This window comes from Diadema antillarum, unplaced genomic scaffold (assembly GCF_040938485.1).
Source record: "Diadema antillarum isolate AM-2024a unplaced genomic scaffold, OU_Dant_1.0 seq00000807_RagTag, whole genome shotgun sequence".
In the NCBI taxonomy this organism is placed as follows: domain Eukaryota; kingdom Metazoa; phylum Echinodermata; class Echinoidea; order Diadematoida; family Diadematidae; genus Diadema; species Diadema antillarum.
Genome location: NW_027271688.1, coordinates 1,948,690 through 1,972,041, shown reverse-complemented (window position 1 = coordinate 1,972,041; position 23,352 = coordinate 1,948,690). Strand labels below are relative to the sequence as shown.

Here is a 23,352-nt window from a genome sequence, read left to right as displayed (position 1 = left end):
TGATGCACAAAATGCAGCACAACCTCCACTTTTCCTCACTTCACCCTCTCAACTGAGAAGGCATTTAAAACTGGAAACAATGGACTAACAAAGCACAAAATTTAGTAACAGGCTGTGCAAGAGTGAAATACCATGATGCAGCTTTCACATAACAAAAGATTAAAAAGATAAACAAGCAAAAAAAAAAAAAAAAACATTAAGAAGAAAAGGGAACAATAAACACAAGTGGCACAGACCCCTGTAAGGGTCGCGACCCTTACTCATCCAACACCATTGGCAAAACAGGGGGGCCCACAAGGTGGTTAAGATGAGGGGCAGCCAGGACGGAATATCTGCCGTTTACTGACGAACAACCTGCATCTCTCGAAGAGCTAAAACAGAGCAGAACAAGGGTGGGAAATATACAAAGACAGATAGAACGCAATTGGATGCACTATCTGGATTCAAGGTTTCAGTCATGCATTATCATTTTTTTTTTTTAATATCAAACGGTGAGTTCAAATCTGAGGTGTATTGGAACAGACAGTGAATAATATTGTATAGCCTCCTTAAGTACAGAGAAAAGATCTGCATAGCTGCACAGCAAACACACAGGTACTCCACATTCAAAACTTAAATGCATACAGCGCACTCCCATTATAATGAACACGACCATAGCAAAATTTTGTTACAACGAAGTAAAAATTAATGTCCCAAAATTATTATTTATTACATCCTGTATGTATTTGTTGGGCTATGACTATTAAAAATTGTATATATATTTCTAACAAAACAAAATTGCTAATCCGGGGGGCTTCATTATGATAGGACTTGCCTGTACTTTTAACACTGACATATCAAATAAACCAAGCAGGACTATTGCTATGCTGTCATTGTAAACTTGTTGATTAGTATCAAATATTACATAAACACTCAAATTACTGTCAAAGTGGACATTTTTGTGGTGTTGAAATTTTTGTGCATTTCTCACATAAAAATATCTGCTTTTACAGTGTGCAGTTTCAACAATAAAATAAGGATTAGTAAATTGCTAGTTAGGTGAATCTACTAAAATTTTGTAAACTCACAAAAGCATTGGTCAGATCACTAAAAAATGCCACACTGGCCACAACATGAAATAAAACACTTTACTACTGCTGTTGTTGTTTTTTATATCTTTCTTAGATATCTTCTTAGAAACTGTGGGTATTCAACTCACTGCAGCTTTGAAATTATGAATTTAGGGATGGAAATGATTTGCTTTCAATAGACAATTTCCTATGAAACCGGTAATACCAGTTATCATAATTATCCAGGCATACGACAAACTGACTGAACTTACCAATAATTCTACGCTTGTGAAGGTTAGATGGCTGTAGCGCATTACATATGAAGATCAAAGGTCAATGTTGGGGCAAACAATAAAGGGTATTGGCCATTTAAATGTGTCACACTTACATGTATTTGTTTACACATGCAGGTTTAAGAGGGAAAATAATAACTGGTGTCTCTCTTGAGCTATGATCTACTCGACAAGAGGTTTACTCAAACAGGATTGCAGTGCCATTTTACAGTGAGCTACAAGTAGGTAATTATACACGCATTATGCCGCAAATACAGTCACACTACAAGTAGAATGCTACCATCGAGAAACAAACAAAACAACAGCAAAACAAAAACTCAGAAGGTTAAAGGAAAAGGTTTAGAACAGACTGACAGCATGGTACCATATGTGACCCTGCATCACAAAACCAACAAAAAGTCGCCAGACAGGGATTTTTAGTTAAGGGCAGATTCTGAAAGAGCAGACTCTAAGCTTTAAAATGATGTATAGCTCAATCGAAATGGACTCTCCTATTCAACCTATCTAAATATTGGAAAGAAAGCACACAGTATGGAAAAGTGTGAACCGAGGAAAAAGGCTCTGAAGTACTTCGTACAGGGTTTATCTGTCTATTCAAGCTCTACCAAACCGTGCTAGCTGAGCAATGAATGGGACAAAAATCAGGATGTAAACCACTGGAGCAACAACAATGAAGGGATGATCAGATTACGCTAAAATTGTCCATACGCTATTGACTTATTCTGTCCATGATTAATGCCAACTTTCAAAGCAGTAGCATTATCCCTTCAAAAGTTATCAGACTTGAAAGTGAAGAGTGTGCAAAGGATTATCAAGAAATGAAAAGGGGCCTCTAAAGATATAATTGATCTCACTACTCTACAAAAAAGGGTTGTAGAAAAACTGCTGAAAAAGCACTTTCCCACTCATTTCATGATCCCAAACTTCACAAATAATGTAGAAGAAGGATAGCTCTTTCAGAAAATATGAAAAACGTAATATTGACTTGGTTGACCCGTTTTACCTTTTTTTTAGTCCTCACGTAAAATCAAGGGGTGCGACTTTTTGTTCGTTTTCTGGTGCACGGTCACATATATATTTTAAGACGTAATATAAATCTGGTATATTCCTTGGATGGACTGTTGAGAAACTTTCTGCTAATAAGTGCAGGGGGTGGTGGAGAGACAAGTACTGGAACATAGAGTTTATAGAAATTGAATGTGTAAAGGCCTTTTTCTGCTCTGGTTACTTTACCATCTATATTCAATAATAACTGCAGTATTCTCATCATCAAATTCTTACTGCAAAGTTGAAGCTACAAGCTAATTGGTGCCGAGTTGGTTTGATATCTTCTAAAGCTGAATCTATCTCTTTCTCTCTCTTTCAGCAAGTTTATAATTTAAGCAAATGTACGCAAAAGTTGTATGAACTTCTCAGTTTTCAGGGTATTTTCACCTTCACAAACGAACCACAAAACTTAGTTTCTTAGAACAATGATGCAAATATCAAATAGTTCACGTCTACCTTTGACCCGCTTGTTCCAATATGAGTACAAAGTTCTGCACTGGTATGGCCTGCCTAGCATACAGCCATGTATTGCTACTAAGGCAAAACATACAAAATTAGCCTGGAATTGTGGTTTAGAACTACAAATACAGATATAAACAATGCCATATATACATTTTACTTGGCTTGTAGACAAAGCAGTATACTTCTAAATGCACAAAGCAACCATGTGCAGAACTGGTAATTAATATACAGTGTAGATGATGTTTTAAATTATTGCACTTGCTCATACAATGTCTTGTCAGATATGACCTTGTTCAGAAACGAACAAAAATGAAAATACAGATTCATAAGAAAATGTAAAAAGAAATAAATAAAAATTCAATTATGCTTTGAATAATTTTGAGATGTGCAGACACAATATTAGTAAAGTACATACTATGTAAAATGATAGACAGAACTGAACGTAACAACATTAATGTTACGACTTATTAGCCAAAGTGAGAAAAATGTGAAATTTCAAAAAAGAGAGAACTTTTAAGCGGAATTATTCAAAACTCATGAAGTTTGTTCGCTTACCACATTCATCACACACCAGCAGATGTACACATACAAATCTTATGCATTGCAAAGTTTAATTAATGTTCACACATATTATATGTGCAACACTTAATAGACAAAACAGCAACAAAGGAACATCTGATTAGTTTTGGTGAGTATACATGTACATGTTGTGGTCAACTAGAAACCTATGAAACATACAATGTACATGCACCTAATTGTACGGTACCACTGTAAAGTCTTGAACACAAGATAAACTCTCTGGAAATAGGGTGAATAATCAGTTGAGGTTCTATCATGTATTCCACTGTTCACATACAAATCCCTTGAGATTTCCTGGAAGCTAATACCAATCCAGCACTCACTTCACTAGTTACATCTCTGTGCATACCAGAAAGGTTTACACCTGACATACATACTGTAAATTGCTCTTCAGCCATGATCAAAGAAACAAATTAACAAACCAACCAACCAACTAACAAACAAACAAACAAACAAACAAACAAACAGAAAACCTTCCAAACTCGACAATAATTCAAAATGAGTTCTAGTGTGTCAAGACATACAACACGATTATTGATTCTACATACAGTAAATTCACCATGGCTAGGGTCAGTAATATGTCACTGGCATCCATGGTCTCATAAAGGCAGTTAAAGGATACTAGCTCCATTCCTGTAAAACCACGTACAAACTTGTGGGTGAAGTATTATAATGTCAAATGTTCATTCGGGCTAAAAACAGCAATATCTTCATAGTGAATGTGAGAATTTCACGATTATGTATTTCCAAACCTAAGTTCACAAAATTCTACATAATGTACTATCTTGCACATGCTCATGCTTGCCCGTATTAATTAGTTTAATACTCATGTTGACACTAGTCATTAGGTACACCTCTAACATGAACTGTTTTTGATTGAACTCAGAAGGTTAATGTTTAAAATGCATCATATGCAAAAACAGAATCTATTTAATACCCACATGCACTTCATACTTAGAAAGAATAAACAGAAACCGGTTGATTCTTAAACTAATATTAATTCACCAAAATTTAAATACCAACACCTACGGTAAACAGACAAAAATACACACACACACACACATTAGGTTGTTGTTGTTTTTTTAATAGACCTTAAAAAGATGTGTGCATTGTGCAAGTTCATTTCAACACAAAAAGCGAAAACTTCCGTTCACTGTAAAAAGCATTACACAAACAAGTGTATGTATCCCCAATTAAACAGAGAAGGCACAGTATCACCGATTCATAAATACCTTGTAAATTTCTTCTGCTTGGCATCATTGTTTGAATTTGGTCCGTCATTGAAGACGCCGTCTGAGTCTCCCGTGTTGTTGGGTGTCTGCGGCGGAGACTCGTCCATTGTCGAGTCCTCCGAGATCTGGAACAGCACGCGGCGCTTGCCACCGTCCACCGACCCCGTCCTGGAGTGACCGCTCCCATTGGTCACAGCTGGGCTTGGGGGTGGCCCAGAGTCGCTCTTCTCTTTGCTGGACATCTCGGGTGCCTCTTCACTGCTGGCCGGCTCGTACGCAAGGTAGTGGTGGTAGGTAGAGGCCACTAGGTTACCAATCTTGGGCGATTAGAAAGTATAGGCCCTGATGCAAACAGGGAGAGAGAAAAAAAAGGAAAAATTGCAATCATAAGTTTGTCACTTTTGTTAAAGTTGCTATGCTAAATATAGGACAATCCTGCAAAAAATTCAGGTTTTTTTTTCCTTTGATTTAAGGTACTTCGATTTTACACAACGGTGCCACAAAAGATCTCCACAATTCTTAACAAAAATATTTTGATAATGCATCCCATCATAAACAGTATTGTGAACTGAATGACCATCTTCATGTGACTTCACGTAAATCACACACGAACAAATACACACATGCACACACATACAAACATCAGAACAAGAATCAAATCTACACAGAGGAAAAACAACTTCTCCTGCAACTGCTAACGTAACACTCCTCACCTTCCATATCAACAGACATTAAATGATAGCACCATACGGTGTACACATTAATCGGAAGGCAGGACTACACTGCTGTGAAAGTCAGAATACCAGTATGTATATGAAATGGAAACAAAGTGCTCTACCAATGCCTATTAGGATACTCCCCCCCCCCCCCCCCCATGTGTCTAAATCAATTGTATCCAATGCATCTGCACATTATTGTTTCCTATTACACTGGCAAATATAGGGATCACCTGTTGCCACATGCGCTCCAATGAAAACTTTGCACCCTGCTCCTGATCACTTACACCAACAGCACCCCTAAGCCAATGAAAACACAGACTTGGGGTACGAACATGCACCCCGTCATGCGATGAGCAGTGCTTGCTGACACTGTTTACCTACAAATCACTCTGTGTACATACAGCTCTTCGCATGACAGTTTATCTCATTGTTCTCAAGTAGCACAACATTAAAAGTGTAAGAAAAAAAAAATGTATGTAAAATTTGATCTCAAGGGTGACGACAGATTGTGGGTGCCATTATAGTGACAAAACTAAGGTTTGAGAGTTTTGAGACATACCACCGAAACTGTAACACCAGCATACACCGCACACACGCACAATAAGACAAAAACAATTGGTTAATAAGTCATACCGTGTGAAGTGATATTAAGTTTCATGTACAGAACTCAGCCACAGAACTCAGCCACAGCTGCTGAAGTTTGCTTGTTTGTCCAAGTTTTTGATTTTTAGTGTTCACGGCACTTTATCAAGTACACCATTAGCCACCTGGATTCTTGCTCAAAAGGTGACCTGCATACAATTTTTTCCACTTCAAACAATGTAGTGCAGACTCTTGGATCATGACTATTATTCAGTGAAAAAAAAAAAAAAAAAAAGTGTTCCAAAACTGACCGCCCGCCTAAAATTTAGCCTACATCACGTAGCTTACATACATTACAGGACATCATACACCCATACTTTTTTTTTCACTTGTCAGTACTGATATCTCAAGTCTGTATTCAGGCTTTCAAAGATAAATGGAGGAAAACATATTTGCTAACCCTGATCTAACCCATCCCCCATAAGATCCATATACTATACCATATATGTTAAATCAACTATGTCCCTATAGGCAGTAGGTTTATACTTTCACAGTACAAATCTGCAGCGAAGTTAAACCCCACAAATAGAGGAAAGCGTCACGGGGGCATATCACCGTGCCTGCATCACTTCACTTGGTGGTGTTTGGACAAACTATCGAGTGATCCATGAACTCTCTCTCTAAAACTCTCTCTATAGGATATTGCTCACACGTACTTGATTCCAGAGATGGTTCTAACGATAAATCCCATTTCTTATCAAATCAATTCGAGGCAAACTGCTCCCGAATACAAATGTTAGAAACTCTCTTCTTGACTTAAAGATGTACAAGTTACTTAAGCTATTTCCCCCCCCCCCCCCTCATATTTTTCCGAGGAGTTACAGGCCTGTACTGGAATTCAAGCATCACTACCAGGAGAAAGGGAGAAATGGTATTAAATGTGCTGGTATTTTCTGGCATTGGCTGGCCCTCTCACGCTGCGTATTACAGAGGGTATGTACCACTCTTTTTCATCATACAGGAAGAGCTCTTTCCTATTTTAAAGGCACTAAACCCAGCAAAGTGTAATGATGTGGGTATACTTGTAAGTATGTACAAGAGCTGGGTACCTTTCTGTCACATTCGAGCCTTTTGTCACAGCGGGAAAGTGGGGTGGGGGAATGGATTCCAACTTTTGGCAGTTGTTCTGACATAATTTACTTGTCACATTGAACCAGCTAGGAGTATGTTTCTAAAATTTGAAAGTCTGGTTCTTGATTTTTGCTCTTTATGACTGACTACATTGTACATGGCAATGTATTCAAGTTTTATTTCAAGTCAACCTCCCCCCCCCCCCCCACACACACAGCAGTTATTAAATTAACATTAAACACAAAAAAAAACAGACATACATGTACGTTGAATGATCAAATAATGAAGATATCAAATAGCAATGATTTCAAAACAATAATACCAGCTCCTGACATGATAAAACCATATCTTGTATTTTTGTAACCTCATTTGCACACTTTCGCAAAACCATGCCTTGTTCAAGAATGTTTTGACTAGTCATTTTCCAAATTATGTTATTGAAAGTTGTACACAACTTTGATATCGAATCCATTTTGAGAAAATTGAACAGATTTCATTTAAGGGTGGTTGATCATGGAGAAAATCCTTTCCATAAATTCTGAAAATTGAAGGAAAGCACAAAATTACCACGGAATTTCACAATTTTCAAAACAGAGTCTACTATATCATGGATATGGGTCTCTGTGGGACTAGTGTGATTTTGCCTGACACATACAGTATGGAAGTACAATGTATAAAACAAATTTAAAAAAAAGACAGGTCATAAATCTGAATAATTCAAGGGTTTGGGTTATTCTTTTTCCCTGGTGATTTCCTATAATCTTTGTATGGCCTTAAATATTTTCATTTGATACTATCAAACCCTTCATTTCATCTAGTATAAATTACAGTTCAACTAGTTTGTCACAAACTGCCCTTCAAAGTTTCCATTGGTCATTTCTTGTTGGGTATGATATGCCCATGCATCTTCTGCCTATAACCTACTGTAATCCACTTCCACTTCAAAGTCATGTACAGTTGAACCTCTCTTATCCGGCCTCCCTTTATCCGGATCTCTCTATTATACGGACGCAATCTCGCAGTGATTTTTTTAAAAAATAATTACGGGAGGAAAGGGGGATTCCCAACTCCTTGAGAACTCCTACACAAACACACATGAATTACATATTACTTCCAACATGATTAACATACATTACATCAAATTTCCTTCCAAATTGCTTTTCTTCAGACATTTTAACATCCCCAAACATCCCCAAATGTAACAATGAAAAGGTTGCAGCTCGACACATTACTACATGTGGTACTACAATGGGCTACATCAGTACATGTGTATGTATATGTACATGTATAAAGCATTGAGTCTCCCGTAGCCGGCCAAATCCCTTATCCGGATGAGCCCCGGTCCCGACTTGTCCGGATACAAGAGGTTCAACTGTAGTTTGGCTGAACGTTAGAAGTACTGTACCACCAGTGTCCCAACAAAGCACTTTCCCTGTGATAAGTGCACTCACATGATCACATGTTTCTAACCACACATCTTCTCTCTTTTCACTTTCGTTTACTATGTTGCGGTTGCTGGGGAGCAACCAAATAGCGACCATTGTCCGTAGACAATGTTGTCACTTCCATCTATCAAACCCTCTACTTCCTCTCTGGTCAGGATTCCAGCAGCCACACACACACACACACACACACACACACACACACACACACACACACACACACAACTTCTTCAAGTTTTCTCCCACCCAGGCAAATGGTGAAAGTACAACAATCACACACAAGAAGTACTGTGTCCCCTAAAACCATAAATGAAGTGGACTACGTTTGTACCTCCCTAAAAAGAGGTTTTAAGCCTCACAGCTACTATCTATTGGACTTTTTTTGGTTACCTATTTTGTTGGGGGGGGGGGGCTATGGGAGGGGGAAGTATCAATAATACTGTACAAGTGGATATTTTCACATATATTTTTTTTTTTTTTTTTGCACTCAGCTGGGTAGGATCAGTTTCGCATGTTTTTCATTTCGCGGAATCGAGACATTAACTACTGGAACATGTAGCAAGCAAAAATACTCACCTGCTTTGATTTTCGTGCTAGTTTCTGGTTGAGTGAAATGTGCAAAAATTTCAACACCGTGAAAATTTCCACTTTTACATTACCCCTTTACATGCTAGTCATTTGGGGGATCATCTGGAAGATTTAGCGGGGAATCAAACATGAACACCTGCGAAAAATTTCTTTCATATTAGTGAATGAGATCCCAGTTTCGTTCTCTCTCCTGCAGTGCAAGCACACATTATGGCCCATGCACGAAACAGCCCACAAGACACTGTTCGTATGATGCTTTGCTTTTAACCTGGGAGTTTACCGCGTATCCATGGTGCCTTTCATACCACAGCGTCACACATGAGTTTGCAATGACACTAACTAAAATTTGCTAAGTACAAAAGGGGCATCAGTCAGACAGTGTCTGAATTCGCTAAAACTCCTTTAAATCAACCTCTATTAAATGCAGAATAACTGCCTTTTGTTGACACTTGCTAGAACTTACGTGGGAAATCTCTATCAAGGGAAACCTCCTACAAATGCATGTCGACACCGTTGACAAGACTGCCGATTTTACCTCATTTCTCAAAATGTTCCCTTGTTGTAAATGTACAAAAACAAAAGAGACCAGCTACAATTGTAAATAGATTTAATGGGAAATTGGGACCTCCAAATTAATCTTGTAAAAAGTAATATATCATTGTATTTAAAGCCAGCTCAGTATTCATAATAACCAGCGGGGTTTCCCTATACCACATTTCTGTAGGCCTACATCCTTTACTTCCCCTCGAGAAAAAAACAAAACAAACAGAATATGTACTGTACAATCATACACGATTCAAGCACTTCCAGTACTAAAACCTTGCCATACACAAAGGGGCAAACAGAGCAGAAATAATTGGTAGAATCATCTTTCATTATCGACTAATCAGCTATTCACCATGCACTCATGAATGAATCAGGCTGTACGTCTGCTATACGGATTACGACCAAAAATTAAAAAAGAATTATGAAAATTATCACATAGAAAAAAAGACAATCATTTCATCCAATAAAAATATGATAAACTCTGCACTGGAAGCCATGGAGAGATATTCAAACCATACAGCAAGATGTCACACCACAAAACTTCACTTAGAGCCACTTTTTGGAACTCCTTAACACACTAGCACCAATACTCAATCATATTATCAGAGACTCCAACCCCAAGCACCTTCTGATCTGGAGATTCTCCCGCCTGAAACCCCTAGCAAACGGGAGGCTCCAAGTTTATGTGTGCAAAGCGCGAAGTTCCTAGGGTTATAGATGCTCTCTGGTACTATCTAAGGCTTATTTTTGCAACATACGATAGCAATAAGTAAGAAATCCTTTCCAACGGGAGACATTGAGCCAGGGCGGGAGAAATTAAATCTCAAACGGGAGAACGGGAGATTTTGCAAAAATGGGTTTTCGGCGGGAGATCTCCCGTCGAAAACGGGAGAGTTGGAGTCTCTGTATTATATCTACATCATTCCCTTCAGAGTAATTTTTAAAGAAAAAGAAAAAAAACTGGGTGTGTATATTTGTACAGTACTATCATAGCACAAGATGAGAATGAGGACGAACATGACTGAAAAAGAGCGAGAGAGAAAAAAACAACAACTTACTTGTAGCAATTGAGGGCAGAAGAGGAAAAAATGGTTCCACCTGTCTGAATGCGTCCTAGGACCACGACTTACTGCAATTGAAGAACAGAATGCACCTGGGTTTACCCCTACCCCCGCCCCTGCACAGTTGCCAACACATGTGTGTTTAGTGATGTAAATGTACCTGCAAGTTTCAACCTTCTGCTGTCCATAAAACATGTGCTGGTACAAACTCGCTGCATCAGCAGGGTCTCTGTACCCAGAGAGTCGTCTAATTTATACACAAGACTATTTAAAGTGCTCACTGGAACTGCAGTATACAACACTTTGTTTTAATCTTTTACACACACACACACACACACACACACACACGCACACACGCACACACGCACACACACACATTATATGTACACACATACACACAGACAAACACTGATATCATCCAGGTATCTATTCTATTCGTAGATTTGACCATGGGGAGATAAACATCTATTGCTAATCTTGGATGTCTTTAGAAAGACTCATATGTACACTGGCATGAAACCAACCTATTTACAGGATAGAACCTACTGATAGTTCAAGAACTGAGAGAAATGAATAGTACTGTAAAAGTGGAAGTTTTTCACAGTGTGGAAATTTTTTTGGCACATTTCCCATGACCAGAAACTAGAGCAAAAATAAAAGCACTCCTGCATATTTTTGCATGTGGCTACACTAACTAATGATTTGGTTAAATGTAGAATTAAAACACAAAAAAATACATCATACACCTGTGAGCACAGAAAATTACTCTTGCGAAAATATCCACTTTTACAGTACACTAACAGCTACAGTGTACCTCTCCTGAATCACAGAAACTACTAGTCCAGGCGCAGCGACCCAGAAAAAATGACTTCGTTCAACCCACCCCGCAGAAAAGGTTTGACTGCATGGGGTGGTCGGTTGGACCCTCTGGAACACCCCTAGGTAGTATGTGATATCAAATTGTGGTATCAATGAAATTTTACAGGCCATTTTAGTTGCGACATGACCATATTCTTCGAGGAAGCGTCTGCGCACACTAAGACTACTACACGTACCACTAGCACTGCTTCAGGCGCCAATGCCAGTGGTGCGTGTTATAGTCTTAGTGTACAAAGAGTTATTCCGCGACAAACATCGGTTTTTGCCTGCAAACTAACTTTTCACGCTATTAGCTGGAGTCGGTGTAGTGTAGTTTCCAGACGTTTTTATTTCGTCTTTATTTCTCCGAGTGGAAGCAAGCCAAGTGAGAGTGCATACCCAGCGATTGTGACGCCCGAACCGTTTTTTGTGGCAATCATTGAGCATGCACCCTCACTCAGCTTAGCGCAATACAGCGGGCTTCTGCACAATACACAAGCTGTAACTCAGAGAAATAAAGGCGAAATAAAAACAGCTAGAAATTAAGACTAGGGTCGGTAACGCTTGTCGCTATTGGGGCACTGAAAATGACAAAATTATCACAGTTTTTGCATTTATTTTACGAAGGATTCATCGAAACGCCTTAAAACTATATATGTGCATGTTGCTAGAGATGTCAGCAATACAATGGGATACATTGTAAGGTATAATATTGTGCATGGTTACCATGGTAACCGGATGCCTACAGGTGATTGGTAACTCCCAAAAATATCTAGAATTTAGACAGGTTTGTTTCTTTTGCCTTTCGTGCACATCACTCATTGTAGATGAGTTCTACACTGTAAAATTAGTCTGGATAAAAAGGGAAAAGACGCCCAAGATTTTTCCCTCATTCTCTCCTCAGCATTAATTCATTACTGCACGTTATGAATAAAATTTACATATCATGATATTTCATTTTATTCTATATATATATATATATATATATATACATATTACAATAGTTAACGAACACAAAAGTACACTTAATTCTTTGATGGATAATCCAGCGCACGTGTATATTCCTTCTTTAGAAAGGAATTTATCGGTATTCTTGAATAAACTTCCTTTAAGAACATAAACAATCAATTGCTTTCCTCTGCTCTTTTCCAGGATTGTTTTGAATAACCATCGCTCTGTAAATACTCGAAAGAGCTACTATAGAATATTGGATTTGCTTTCTGTATTCATCTTATTTTTATGGGAAATTTGTGTCCATACATTATTAACTAGAAATGTCGCTACAGCGACTGGGTATACCCCCGCCAAACAACATTTCATAAGCTTTGGTCAAAACAACATTTCATAAGCTTTGGTCAAAAAACTGAGGAAGTAGTTAAATCCGCAAGATCTTTCCTTGATCTTCTGCCATTAATATGCCGTTACCATGGCATCGTACTTTCGGGTACTGTCGAAAAATGCGTCTTGCACATCTACAACCAAAGGCACACATCTGTACCAAGTTTCATGGAAATTGGGCAAAAACTGAGGAAGTAGTTTGCAACACAAAATTTTCCATCATTTTGGCTCATAATATGTGAGCTGTTACCATGGCAACATACTTTTTGTCACTGTCAAGAAATGTGTCATGCTGACCTATATCCTAAGACAAACATTCAATATGAATTCCATGAGAATTGGAAGAACACTGATGAAGCAGTTTTGCCATGAAGCAGTTTGCCCTATATTTTACCAATAACATGCCGTTACCATGGCAACGCACTTTTTGCCACTGCGGAAATATGTGTCTTGCACATTAACATATTCAGATGAACATCTGTACCTAATTTCATAAAAATTGATCAAAAACTGTGGGAGGAGTTCGCGACACAAGATTTGTACCCATTTTTGCCCATAATATGCCGTTACCATGGCAACGTACTTTTGGGTACTGTCAAAAAATACGTCTTGCACATCTACAACCCAAGGCACACATCTGTGCCCAGTTTTATGGGAATCGGTTGAAAACTGAGGAAGTAGTTCGCGATGCAAGATTTGCAACGGACCGACCGCCCGACCGACCGCCCGACCGCCCGACCGCCCGACCGTCCGCTGATTCCTATATACTGTAAAACGAGGAATTTTCGCGTGCATTTTAATATCGCGAATTTCGCGAGCGCCAAGATTCGCGAAATTAAAATGCACGCGAAAGTTCTTGTCTACACTATAGGCATTGAATGCCAGTGGCAGTTCGCGAAAATTTCATGCCGCAAAAAAGGCCGTCGGCTCCAATTCGCGAAAAATTCATGCTGCGAATATATCATGTTTTACAGTACCCCCTTCAAACTTCGTTTGGCGGGGGTATAAAAACTATATACATTTGCCTATGCTTTGAAGTCAAATTTGTGTTGAAAGTACGACGGATGCAACTTTTTCATGTATTTTACTATTCGAAAATGATATCTTTCTTTCAATGGCCGTTTATTATGCCTTTGCTTGCAAATTTTGCTGTAACTTGAGAATGCTTCAAAATATTCTTCACATATACCTGATGTCGTACACTTTATGCAGAAGGAAGGACATGCTTATTGAGCTTTTTGAAATTATGGGCTTTAGTTTTCGAGTTATTGACAACTAAATTCTGATTGGATAATACTGGTTGCCATGGCAACAGGGAAAACTTTTTTAACGAAAATCAATTAAAAAATTGTGTTTTTTTTTTGTTGCATCTATAAGATTAAAAAAACAACAACAATGTTTGCAGCAGCAGGAGGCATTTTGGGGGTTACCAGTCACCTTTAGGCATCCGGTTACCATGGTAACCATGCACAATATTATAACTTACAATGAATCCCACTGTATGGATGACATCTCTAGCAACATATACATATATAGTTTTATGCAGTTTTGATGAATTCTTCATGAAATAAATGCAAAAACTGTGTGAGTTTGTCGTTTTCAGTGCCCCAAATAGCGACAAGCGTTTACCGACCCTAGTCTTAATTTCTAGTCGTTTTTTCTTCTTTATTTCTCTGAGTTGCAGTTTGTGTATTATGCAGAAGCCCGCTGTATATATTGCGCTAAGTGGAGTGAGAACACACACCCAGTGATTGCGATTCGGTCGTCACAATCACCGGGTATGCGCTCTCACTCGGCTTGCTTGAACTCTTGAAATAAAGACGAAATAAAAACGGCTAGAAACTACACTACACCGAACCCAGCTTGGCGTGAAAAGTTAGTTTGCTGGCAAAACCCTTGTTTATCGAAGAAAAAGTATATGCACGCTAAGACTACTACACGCAGCACTGGCACTGGCGCCTGCAGCAGTGCTAGTGGTGCGTGTAATAGTCTTGGCGTGCGCAGACTCTTTTACGTTTGTTCCAACAAATCATGATGAAAAGTGGCCAGTAAAATTCTACTGGCACCACAATTTGGAACCACATACTACCTGGGGATGTTCATAGAGGTCCCATCTACCACCTTGTCTGGTCAAACCTTTTCTGCGGGGTGGGTTGAACGAACTCCTTAATTAAGCCTCTTACAGGAATTAGCACCTTGACTATACTGGCTACATATTGAACATCCATTAGTGCAGTAAACATTGACTAATAGTGATCAATCAGGACGATTCAGGAGTTTAAGACCTTTGTACCTTTGTCCCCAAATAAAAGATGTTAAAACTTGAGTCATCCACACAATACACAGGCCTTCATACATGTATCTTACCATTGGGGTATATCACACCACAACTAGCATACACTTGAATATCACAGAAAAGCTCAAACTACATAATACTGTAACTGTATGCATTCACCAAAGACAATACCTCTGCATTACTCACATAATATATTGATTTAATAAACTTGCAAAATACAGATTAAACTGCACAAGTGTCCCCACAAACTACAACATTGTAGGCTTGGCTTGACGTATCAAGTGCGCACCATGTGATTCAGCGTCTAGCAAGATTTGCTGTTGAATACCCCTTTCTACACATAGATTCCACAACTGCTGTCAAAAAGGCTAATCAATATTCACGACGTCATTTTTGTTACAAAATAAATCTACTGGGATTTGTCGAGGAGGTAAGCTGTCCTAGAACCTGCCCTAGATGTGTTGGGGTATATATGTGACCCGCTACAACAAAATGATCCTAAAGTCGGGCGAGGTCGATTATTTGAAAATTGCATGACACAATTCCCTAATCTTTCTGCTTTAAATTGATATATAACACGTCTCATAAAAATAATTGGCTGTGGAGATATCGATGTTTCAAAGAGAGCATGTCAAGACGTCTGGGAAATCACTGTTTCGAGAAAAGCGCCCTAAAAGTTCTTCTTGCGACGCAATCACAATCAAGAGACACGCAAGTCAGTATTCACCTCCGGACAATAGAAGTCAAGCCCTAGCAACCCCCGAAATGCTCATTCAAACACAGCGTCGGCGGTCTCCTCACCGACCAATCAGTGACCAGGATGTCAGGAGAAGCGGCTAGGCATAGCGCAACTCGCCCGCACGCACCAGTCGACTGGGCAGTGTGCGAGCTTCACGCTTCGGTTAGCGGCAAGCAGCAAACTGACCAATGAGATCACTCTGGTCGTTGTTAGGGGCGGAGCCTATGTGTGGGTCTCATCCAAATGTTCGAACCAGTTTCTGCTTCGTTGAAACGCCAAAAAAACATTGCCCAGAAAAATGCTATTTTTTGGTCTTTCCTTTCATCATTTTGCTTCAAAATTTCGACAGATGATAGAAGACATGTCAGACTCTAATAATATGCCAAATTCAGAAAATCGTAAGTTTTGACCAATTTTGATGCTATAACTTCAAACTCGATTTTCACGGCTTCGACCGTGCGCGACTTTAGGACCATTTTGTTGTAGCGGGTCACATATGTCACTGAGACTGTCAGCGAGATCACTGTATAGTCCGTTATCATCTCCCTTGATATGAAAGGAGAGTATTAGATGGTCATACTCAAAGAACAAACGCTTTTATTTAAAAAGTCTAAAAACAACGGTAAAATGTACGTAAAATGAGCTGGGCATCTCTTTGAAAGTATTCCTCAAAGTTCAATTATGTTTGAAGTGATTTGCTGGTATTTAACAATAATGACTTTCTGTGTGCTAATAAAATTTCAGTAAGATTTGTATTTATCTGCAGTTGATTATGTTCATTAAACTGAAATAGGAAAAAAAATCTTTCAAAATCACGCTTCCTTTCCACTGGCCCTGTCACCAATAAATTTGAGACATCACCTTCCTTAACATAAATGTGACTCCATGTGAAAAACATTGACCAAATATTGCATTTAAGCAGTTGCAGTTTCATTTCTGCCAGGTTTTCAAAGAGATGTTTTAATGTCAGATACTGTGCTATTTCTGTTTTTCTACTAAGCTTATTTTGTATTATCCAGTTGTCACTGCCAGTCAATTAAAAAGTGCTCATCTACACTGTGTACATCAATTTTCGCGATAAGACATCAAATATGAACCAGGTTTGAATAACTTTCATCACTGATCAGGCAAGAGATAACAACTCGAGGCAGATTAGAACTTTGTTTTTGTTTTTAATAGAGAGATGTAATGACAATTCTTTCATAATGATGCTTCCACTATGCAGATTTGCATTGTACAAAGATTTAAAATGATATGTACACAGTTTTTGGTCTATCAGAATTATATTAATCAGGTTGTAGGAATTACTTTGATTTGCTTCCTTGAACTACAAGCTAAAGACCCAGTAGTGTGGGGATCCATTGGTGGCCCGATTCATTCGCTGCCCACAGGGGTACATTCGAAAACCATGATTCGCACTGGTCAGCAAACAAAAATGTGCTTCGAAGTGTAGGCTCATCAGTAACGGTCGACTACAATTGAGATTCTTCAGCTGTGTGTGTACATCTGGAGATCAGTGAGAAGGCTATTTAACACAATTTGTATACAAGGACGGTAAGGATTCTTGAATATATCCAAGGAGCTTGAATCTCCCTGATATATTGAAACTGGGCCAGCCTTCTCACTCCGTGGCATACCAACGCCACGAGGAACTCTCAAAAGCTATGCTCACACGTACCCTCATGGTTACGAAACTTTGGGATCGTCGAAGTTTCAACGTCGAAGTTTCGAAACCACGACCCTCAAACAACGACGCGGGTTCACACATATTTATACTACACCGCTAACTTCGAGTGAATCATGATGTCGTGGTTAATACCGTTAAAGTGGTACATGTATACCCTTGGCGTGCGCTTCAGATGAAACTCGCACAGGGAAAAAAAAAAAAAAAACTTTTTTCTTTAAATTTCAGTCAGTCAACATCAGTTATCTTCAAATATTAATGATTATGGACGATGACATATTTATAGTGCAAGCTCAGTGAGTAGTGAGTTTTATACAGCTACAATTGTAAGTTACAGATGTAAGACGGAACTCACTATTATCCCTGAACTTGAGGTACACTAGTTAAAAGAAATAGAATCCATATACTGTTCCCACCCCCCAAGAAAAAGAAAAAAAATAAATAAATAATATTTATTATTGATAAAAATATGATAAAACTAGAGATTGTAATTTGTCATCACTGACAAATTAAGGTGATCCGATTTTTTTTAATCAATGATTCGAGTCCTGATAGTGCAAAGTCTCAGCTACAACATATTAAAATCTGAGAGAAATTCACTTAAGCATAAGTAAGATAGTGCTCGATAAAGAGAGTCATGTCAATTTTCACATCTAAAAAATTCCCTCCCATAGAGATAATACGTCATAGCGAAGATAGAAAAAGAAGTACACATGACCTTTGACCCCACTTTGCACAGACAAGATGGCATCTGAGCAAAAAGTGGTTATTTTATGAAATGATTCCTGTAACATGGTCTTTACATGTGCAAAATATGGGAAAGATAGGACATGTATTCACCAGGATACAGGATGAAACATCTATGACCTATGACCATAATTTACAATGTACATACCCAAGATGGCGTCTGATCAAGTAGTTGTTATTTTATGAAATAATGTTCGTGACATGAACTAAACATGTGCAAAATATGGTGGTGATAGGGTATGTTTTTCTTGAGTTATTGCACATAAAGTTGTAAAAAGAAAGAAATATTACAATACATCGAAGATAAGCCTTAATTTCAACCAAGTTTTTTTCGCGTGATCCCGACAATGTATGAAAAAATGAAGGGCACATTTATGATAGCCCTACGTCTCAGCTACAACATATTAAAATCTTAGAGAAATTCACCGAAGCATAAGTGAGCTAGTGCTCGATAAAGATAGTCATGTCAATTTTCATTTCCATAAAAATTGCACTCCCATAGAGATTACACGTAAACTGGTCAAATTTGACAAGGTTACTGTCAATCCATTTTTTGAGGTGATGTCGTCATCTAATCAAACTTGTGTAATTACATTTATGAAAGAGCATTTCATAAGCTACAACATATTGAAATTTAGGTGAAAATTGGCAAAGGATAAGTGAGATACGATCGAGTAAACTTCAAATTTGATGACGTCATTTTGAAAATTTATTTTTTTAACTTTATTAAGAAATTTGATATCTTTTAATCATTTTGTCAGCATAGCCAGCCCATGAAATGACATGTACAACTCATCAGCTTTCAGAATATGTCAAGAAAATGGGGGGTCACCGTCCATCCTGACGAGTAAAATCGGATTTAAAATTGGCGGTTTTTTGGCATAGTTGCACTGTGTATCCCCATTTACGCACGCGCGGAATTTTGAATTTGACGGGCCCGTATGACGTCATATTGAATCAGATCGACTTGAAACTTGGTAGAAATATTCCTTGACATTTCGGACATCCGATCCGTGTGAAAAAATTGAAAATTTCTATTTCATATTAGCTGTGCGTGCGAATATGTGCGCGCGCGTACGTCCAATTTTTTCAATTTTTCAAAAAATACTCCGAATGGTCTGAAACGTGTGCAAAAAAATTTTGAGCTCGATTTGAGCATACAAATATTTCAACGCGCGCGTACGCGCGCGTTTTGAGATAAAAATGAATTTTGACAATATGAGTAGAATTCGCTTGACTTGAAATATATGTGACGTAAATTTCATTGAAATATTCCATTCCATTAATGAGATATGCATGAAAATGTGTTTTCATATAATGACGTCATAGTGACGTCACGGTCGACTGATCACTATGATTTTACTTGCGCTGTCGTCTTTGCGACATGATACATATATGGTATAAGTTTGACATTGAGAGGCAATGCACTTTCTGAGCTAACCTCTGCACAACTTTTGAGGAGAAATAAAGAAAGAAACAAAGAAAGAAGAAAGATTCAATACAGATACAGAAGGTGATCCGAGAGGATACTCGGATCACCTAAATATGAGAATAAAAAATATGATAAAAATAAAAGAATAAAAAATAAAAAAATAAAAATAAAAAATAAAGTCACTCAAATTTTGAAAGACTGATACCATCTTCAAAGTCATGTGAGGAGATCACAGAACTCAGCGGAAATTCTGTCCACCAACCTAAACCAAACCTACTACAGTAGGATGCAATGCACTATAGAATACAACACTGTGGTTTATCATGGCCCCGATCACACTGAAAAATATATATCCAGCTCTTGTAAAGGACAGACTGTATAAGCATCTAAAACTAGCGATGCATGATCCTATTCAAATGCACTGTAAATTGTTGACAGTAAATTCAAAAGCAATGGGTAGGGTTATGGTGGCACTGTTCAACTGTTCACTATACAAGCTGCCTGCACTTGAAATGAACAGCTCGCATGGTGGGGATAAACTCAATTTAAGTACTGATGTTGGAGTCTGTTGCTTGTTCTGTTGGCATTGAGTAATCACAGTGCTCAGTAAAATGACATCGTACAGCAATGTAACTTAAACTGTTCAAAAACAAAACAAAAACAAAAAAGAGCTCTGGTGGGCAATATGATTTCATGCTCACAACAATACTGGAACAGAAGGCATAATGTCACAATATGGCATTTTCAGCAGAATGGTTTAAATTGCCTGGACATGTTTCCTGGGTGTGAGGGGCTATGAGGGGCTACATGTACATCACAGTTCAGGTAAATTGCCTACAAATGTATAGATTGTCATGCAGTGCCTAAATAGAATCACAGGATAAAAAGATACACAAAGGTTAAACAATTAGAAAAAACAGGTACTGGTTACTGGTACAGTTTTTACATCGTTGCCCTAGGTAAGTACTGCTGCATCACAAATTGCTGAACCATGGTTGGTACAGTAGTCTTAAATCCAGCGATGACGGCATAACAATGGATTTAACCAAGACTTTTTAATAGATCAGTCAGACAGATCAAGGAGGTTCGAGAGATGGAGTTACAACTGACTATAATTATTCAATCATCTGTCAGTTTTCTATGGAGGGACAAAAGAATTTCACAGGTGCATTTGCGCCTTTGATGTTCGATGCTTGAAGCTGCCATCTTTCTGAGCAATCTGAAGATTCATTTTTAACGCTAACATAACATCGGGTATACGCTGCTCGTTTATATATCAAATGCAATGAAATTTCACCTAATGATAGAGCATATAAAACAAAAGTCAATTCCGTTTGAAAATACGTGTATGTGCAAAAGTGTAAATCTGAGCTGTATTTTGTGAAAGTGTTTGAAATTTTACTCTCATGGAAAGCCGGTTTTATCACTTTTCCAATTATTTCCCCCAAATGAAACTAATATGGTATCATCTTCAAGTATAGTTCTTTATAAATTAATATGTCAGATCAGCGTACAGACACGTACAGTCGAGTAATTTTGATATCTATTTCAGCAACATTTGAGCAATTTCTATTCGCGCACCCCCGTGCCTTTACCATTGTCTACCACCCATCGTTTGTAAGTAGGCATAGCGAAAAGTCATTACCATCATAAAGACATATCTTATCTTCCTTAGACAGTGGCTGGTCATTATGCAATGAGACGTGAATTCATTTTCTTCCTATCGGGGGGGCAGATCCAGTTCGACACATTAAATATTTTTGAGTGGCTGCTTCGAGCATGGGATCAAAGCGAATAAGACTGTTGTGACTCCATTTCTCGAACCTCCTTGGACAGATGATCTATCTGATTTCCCTTATACCGGTACTTTACTAAATGTGTACAACTAATACACCACTTCTGTAGAAACGTTCACTGAATTCACATACAATTATATATTTAACATAAATTCCCCTTTAACTGCAAAGCAAATCAACTCACATGATCATCAACTGTAGACCTTTGAAATCTAGTGGTGAGTATTACATGTAGATTGTAATTTACAAGCACCCAACCCTCCATCCAACCCTACAGGACAATGAGGAACAATCATTGGAAAAAACAAATCTTCCTGTACTATGGACAAGAAAACAAGTTTTTATAAGTAACTTTTAACTCGCAAGTCTGAGTGAAAAAAAAATGAATATATCAATGCTGCATGCTTTCTTTGTATGGACGTAAATAAACTCTAGAATCATCACTGAACATTGACTTAATTGGAACAGACCAATTGATTTATAATTCTGAAATTGACTAATATGTGCACCTTTGAACAAAAAAATAAAAAAAAAAATAATCAGAAATACAAAACAAGAGCAATCTCTGCATCTTCCAAGCTTCCTGAAGGCTACTTGGGATGGGAACTCCACTGCTATGGTGCTACTTTTTTCATTTTATAAGCTCAATTTTCATACGTTTCAGATTTAACATGCACTCGAACCAATAACTCCCTACAATTCAAACCAAGGTTCCTACTTGGTCAATAACGGTGAATTTTGAGATATCATGCAATCAAAAGGAATGTTCTTTATCATATAATACTGCCATGCTCTGAGCTGTGTTGCTACAGATATGTAACTGTTTTAACTTGTTTTACCCTCAATGTGCTTTCTTTTGCAATGAGTTCAAGTTGTGTTTCTATACACTCATTCAAAGGCACAAACGTTAAAAATCACATTTTGACTGATCTTTCCGTCAAGGCAGAGGCATAAAAAAAGTTCAGAAGCAATGTCACACCAAGGAGGTATCACACACTCATGCCAATGAACACACATGCTCTTGTTTCGTTTAGTACTCGGTATCTAGTCTCACTTCTTGAAAGGTGCGTTTTACTCAAAGTATGAAAAATATCTTTTTATACTTTTTTTTAAAGCATTTTATATTTGAAACAATCAATTTATAACAGTTCTAATTGTATCTGGTGTAACTGATAGCTTCCTTCGGTTTCCTGTGCTGCAGTGAATTGCTTTAAAATTCAAACTAACTTCAAGCATACAAAATGGTGACCAGTATTCACTAAAATTTCCATGTCTACCATGGTAGAATTACAATGTAGTAGCAATATCGGGTAAGGATAAAACCTGCTAAAACTCTTAAAGCCTCATTCATTTACACATTCTCTTCGATATTCGTGGGTGCAAACTAGGCACACCAAATGCCACTTAAAGTAGACAGAAAAAATTAATCTGTTTGGAGTTTTATAAAATCTAAAAAAAGAATTACTTTACAGGCCCCTTTACAGCGACCATGGTACAGGCAACAGGCCAGGTTTTTTTTTTTTTTTGCTATGGTGCACCAAAAGGAACCATGTCTGGTTCTCTTACAATATAACTTCCCCACTAATAATTTTGCTACAAAATTAATCTTCCACTGTTGATTTTGTTGCTCTTGATTTTGACAAAAGAATAACATTTTGGGTGTTTTTTTACCGAATTTAATACTTACTGGTATTCTTTTTTAACAGAACCAGACATGATCACGTGGTTTCT

General features: G+C 38.0%; 1 protein-coding gene across 1 annotated transcript in view; it reads right to left on the bottom strand.

Moving 5' to 3' along the window:
• Window positions 1–23,352, bottom strand: part of LOC139739595 (acetyl-CoA carboxylase-like) — a gene marked incomplete at its 3' end in the record, with an annotated part of 73,021 nt that overhangs the window by 45,021 nt on the left and 4,648 nt on the right. Inside the window, exons 2-3 of the mRNA XM_071650199.1 lie at window positions 4,663–5,004; window positions 261–371 (exon numbers count right to left, since the gene is read on the bottom strand). Coding sequence (XP_071506300.1) covers window positions 261–371; window positions 4,663–4,904 — 353 coding nt within the window. The remainder of the gene's footprint in view (window positions 1–260; window positions 372–4,662; window positions 5,005–23,352) is intronic.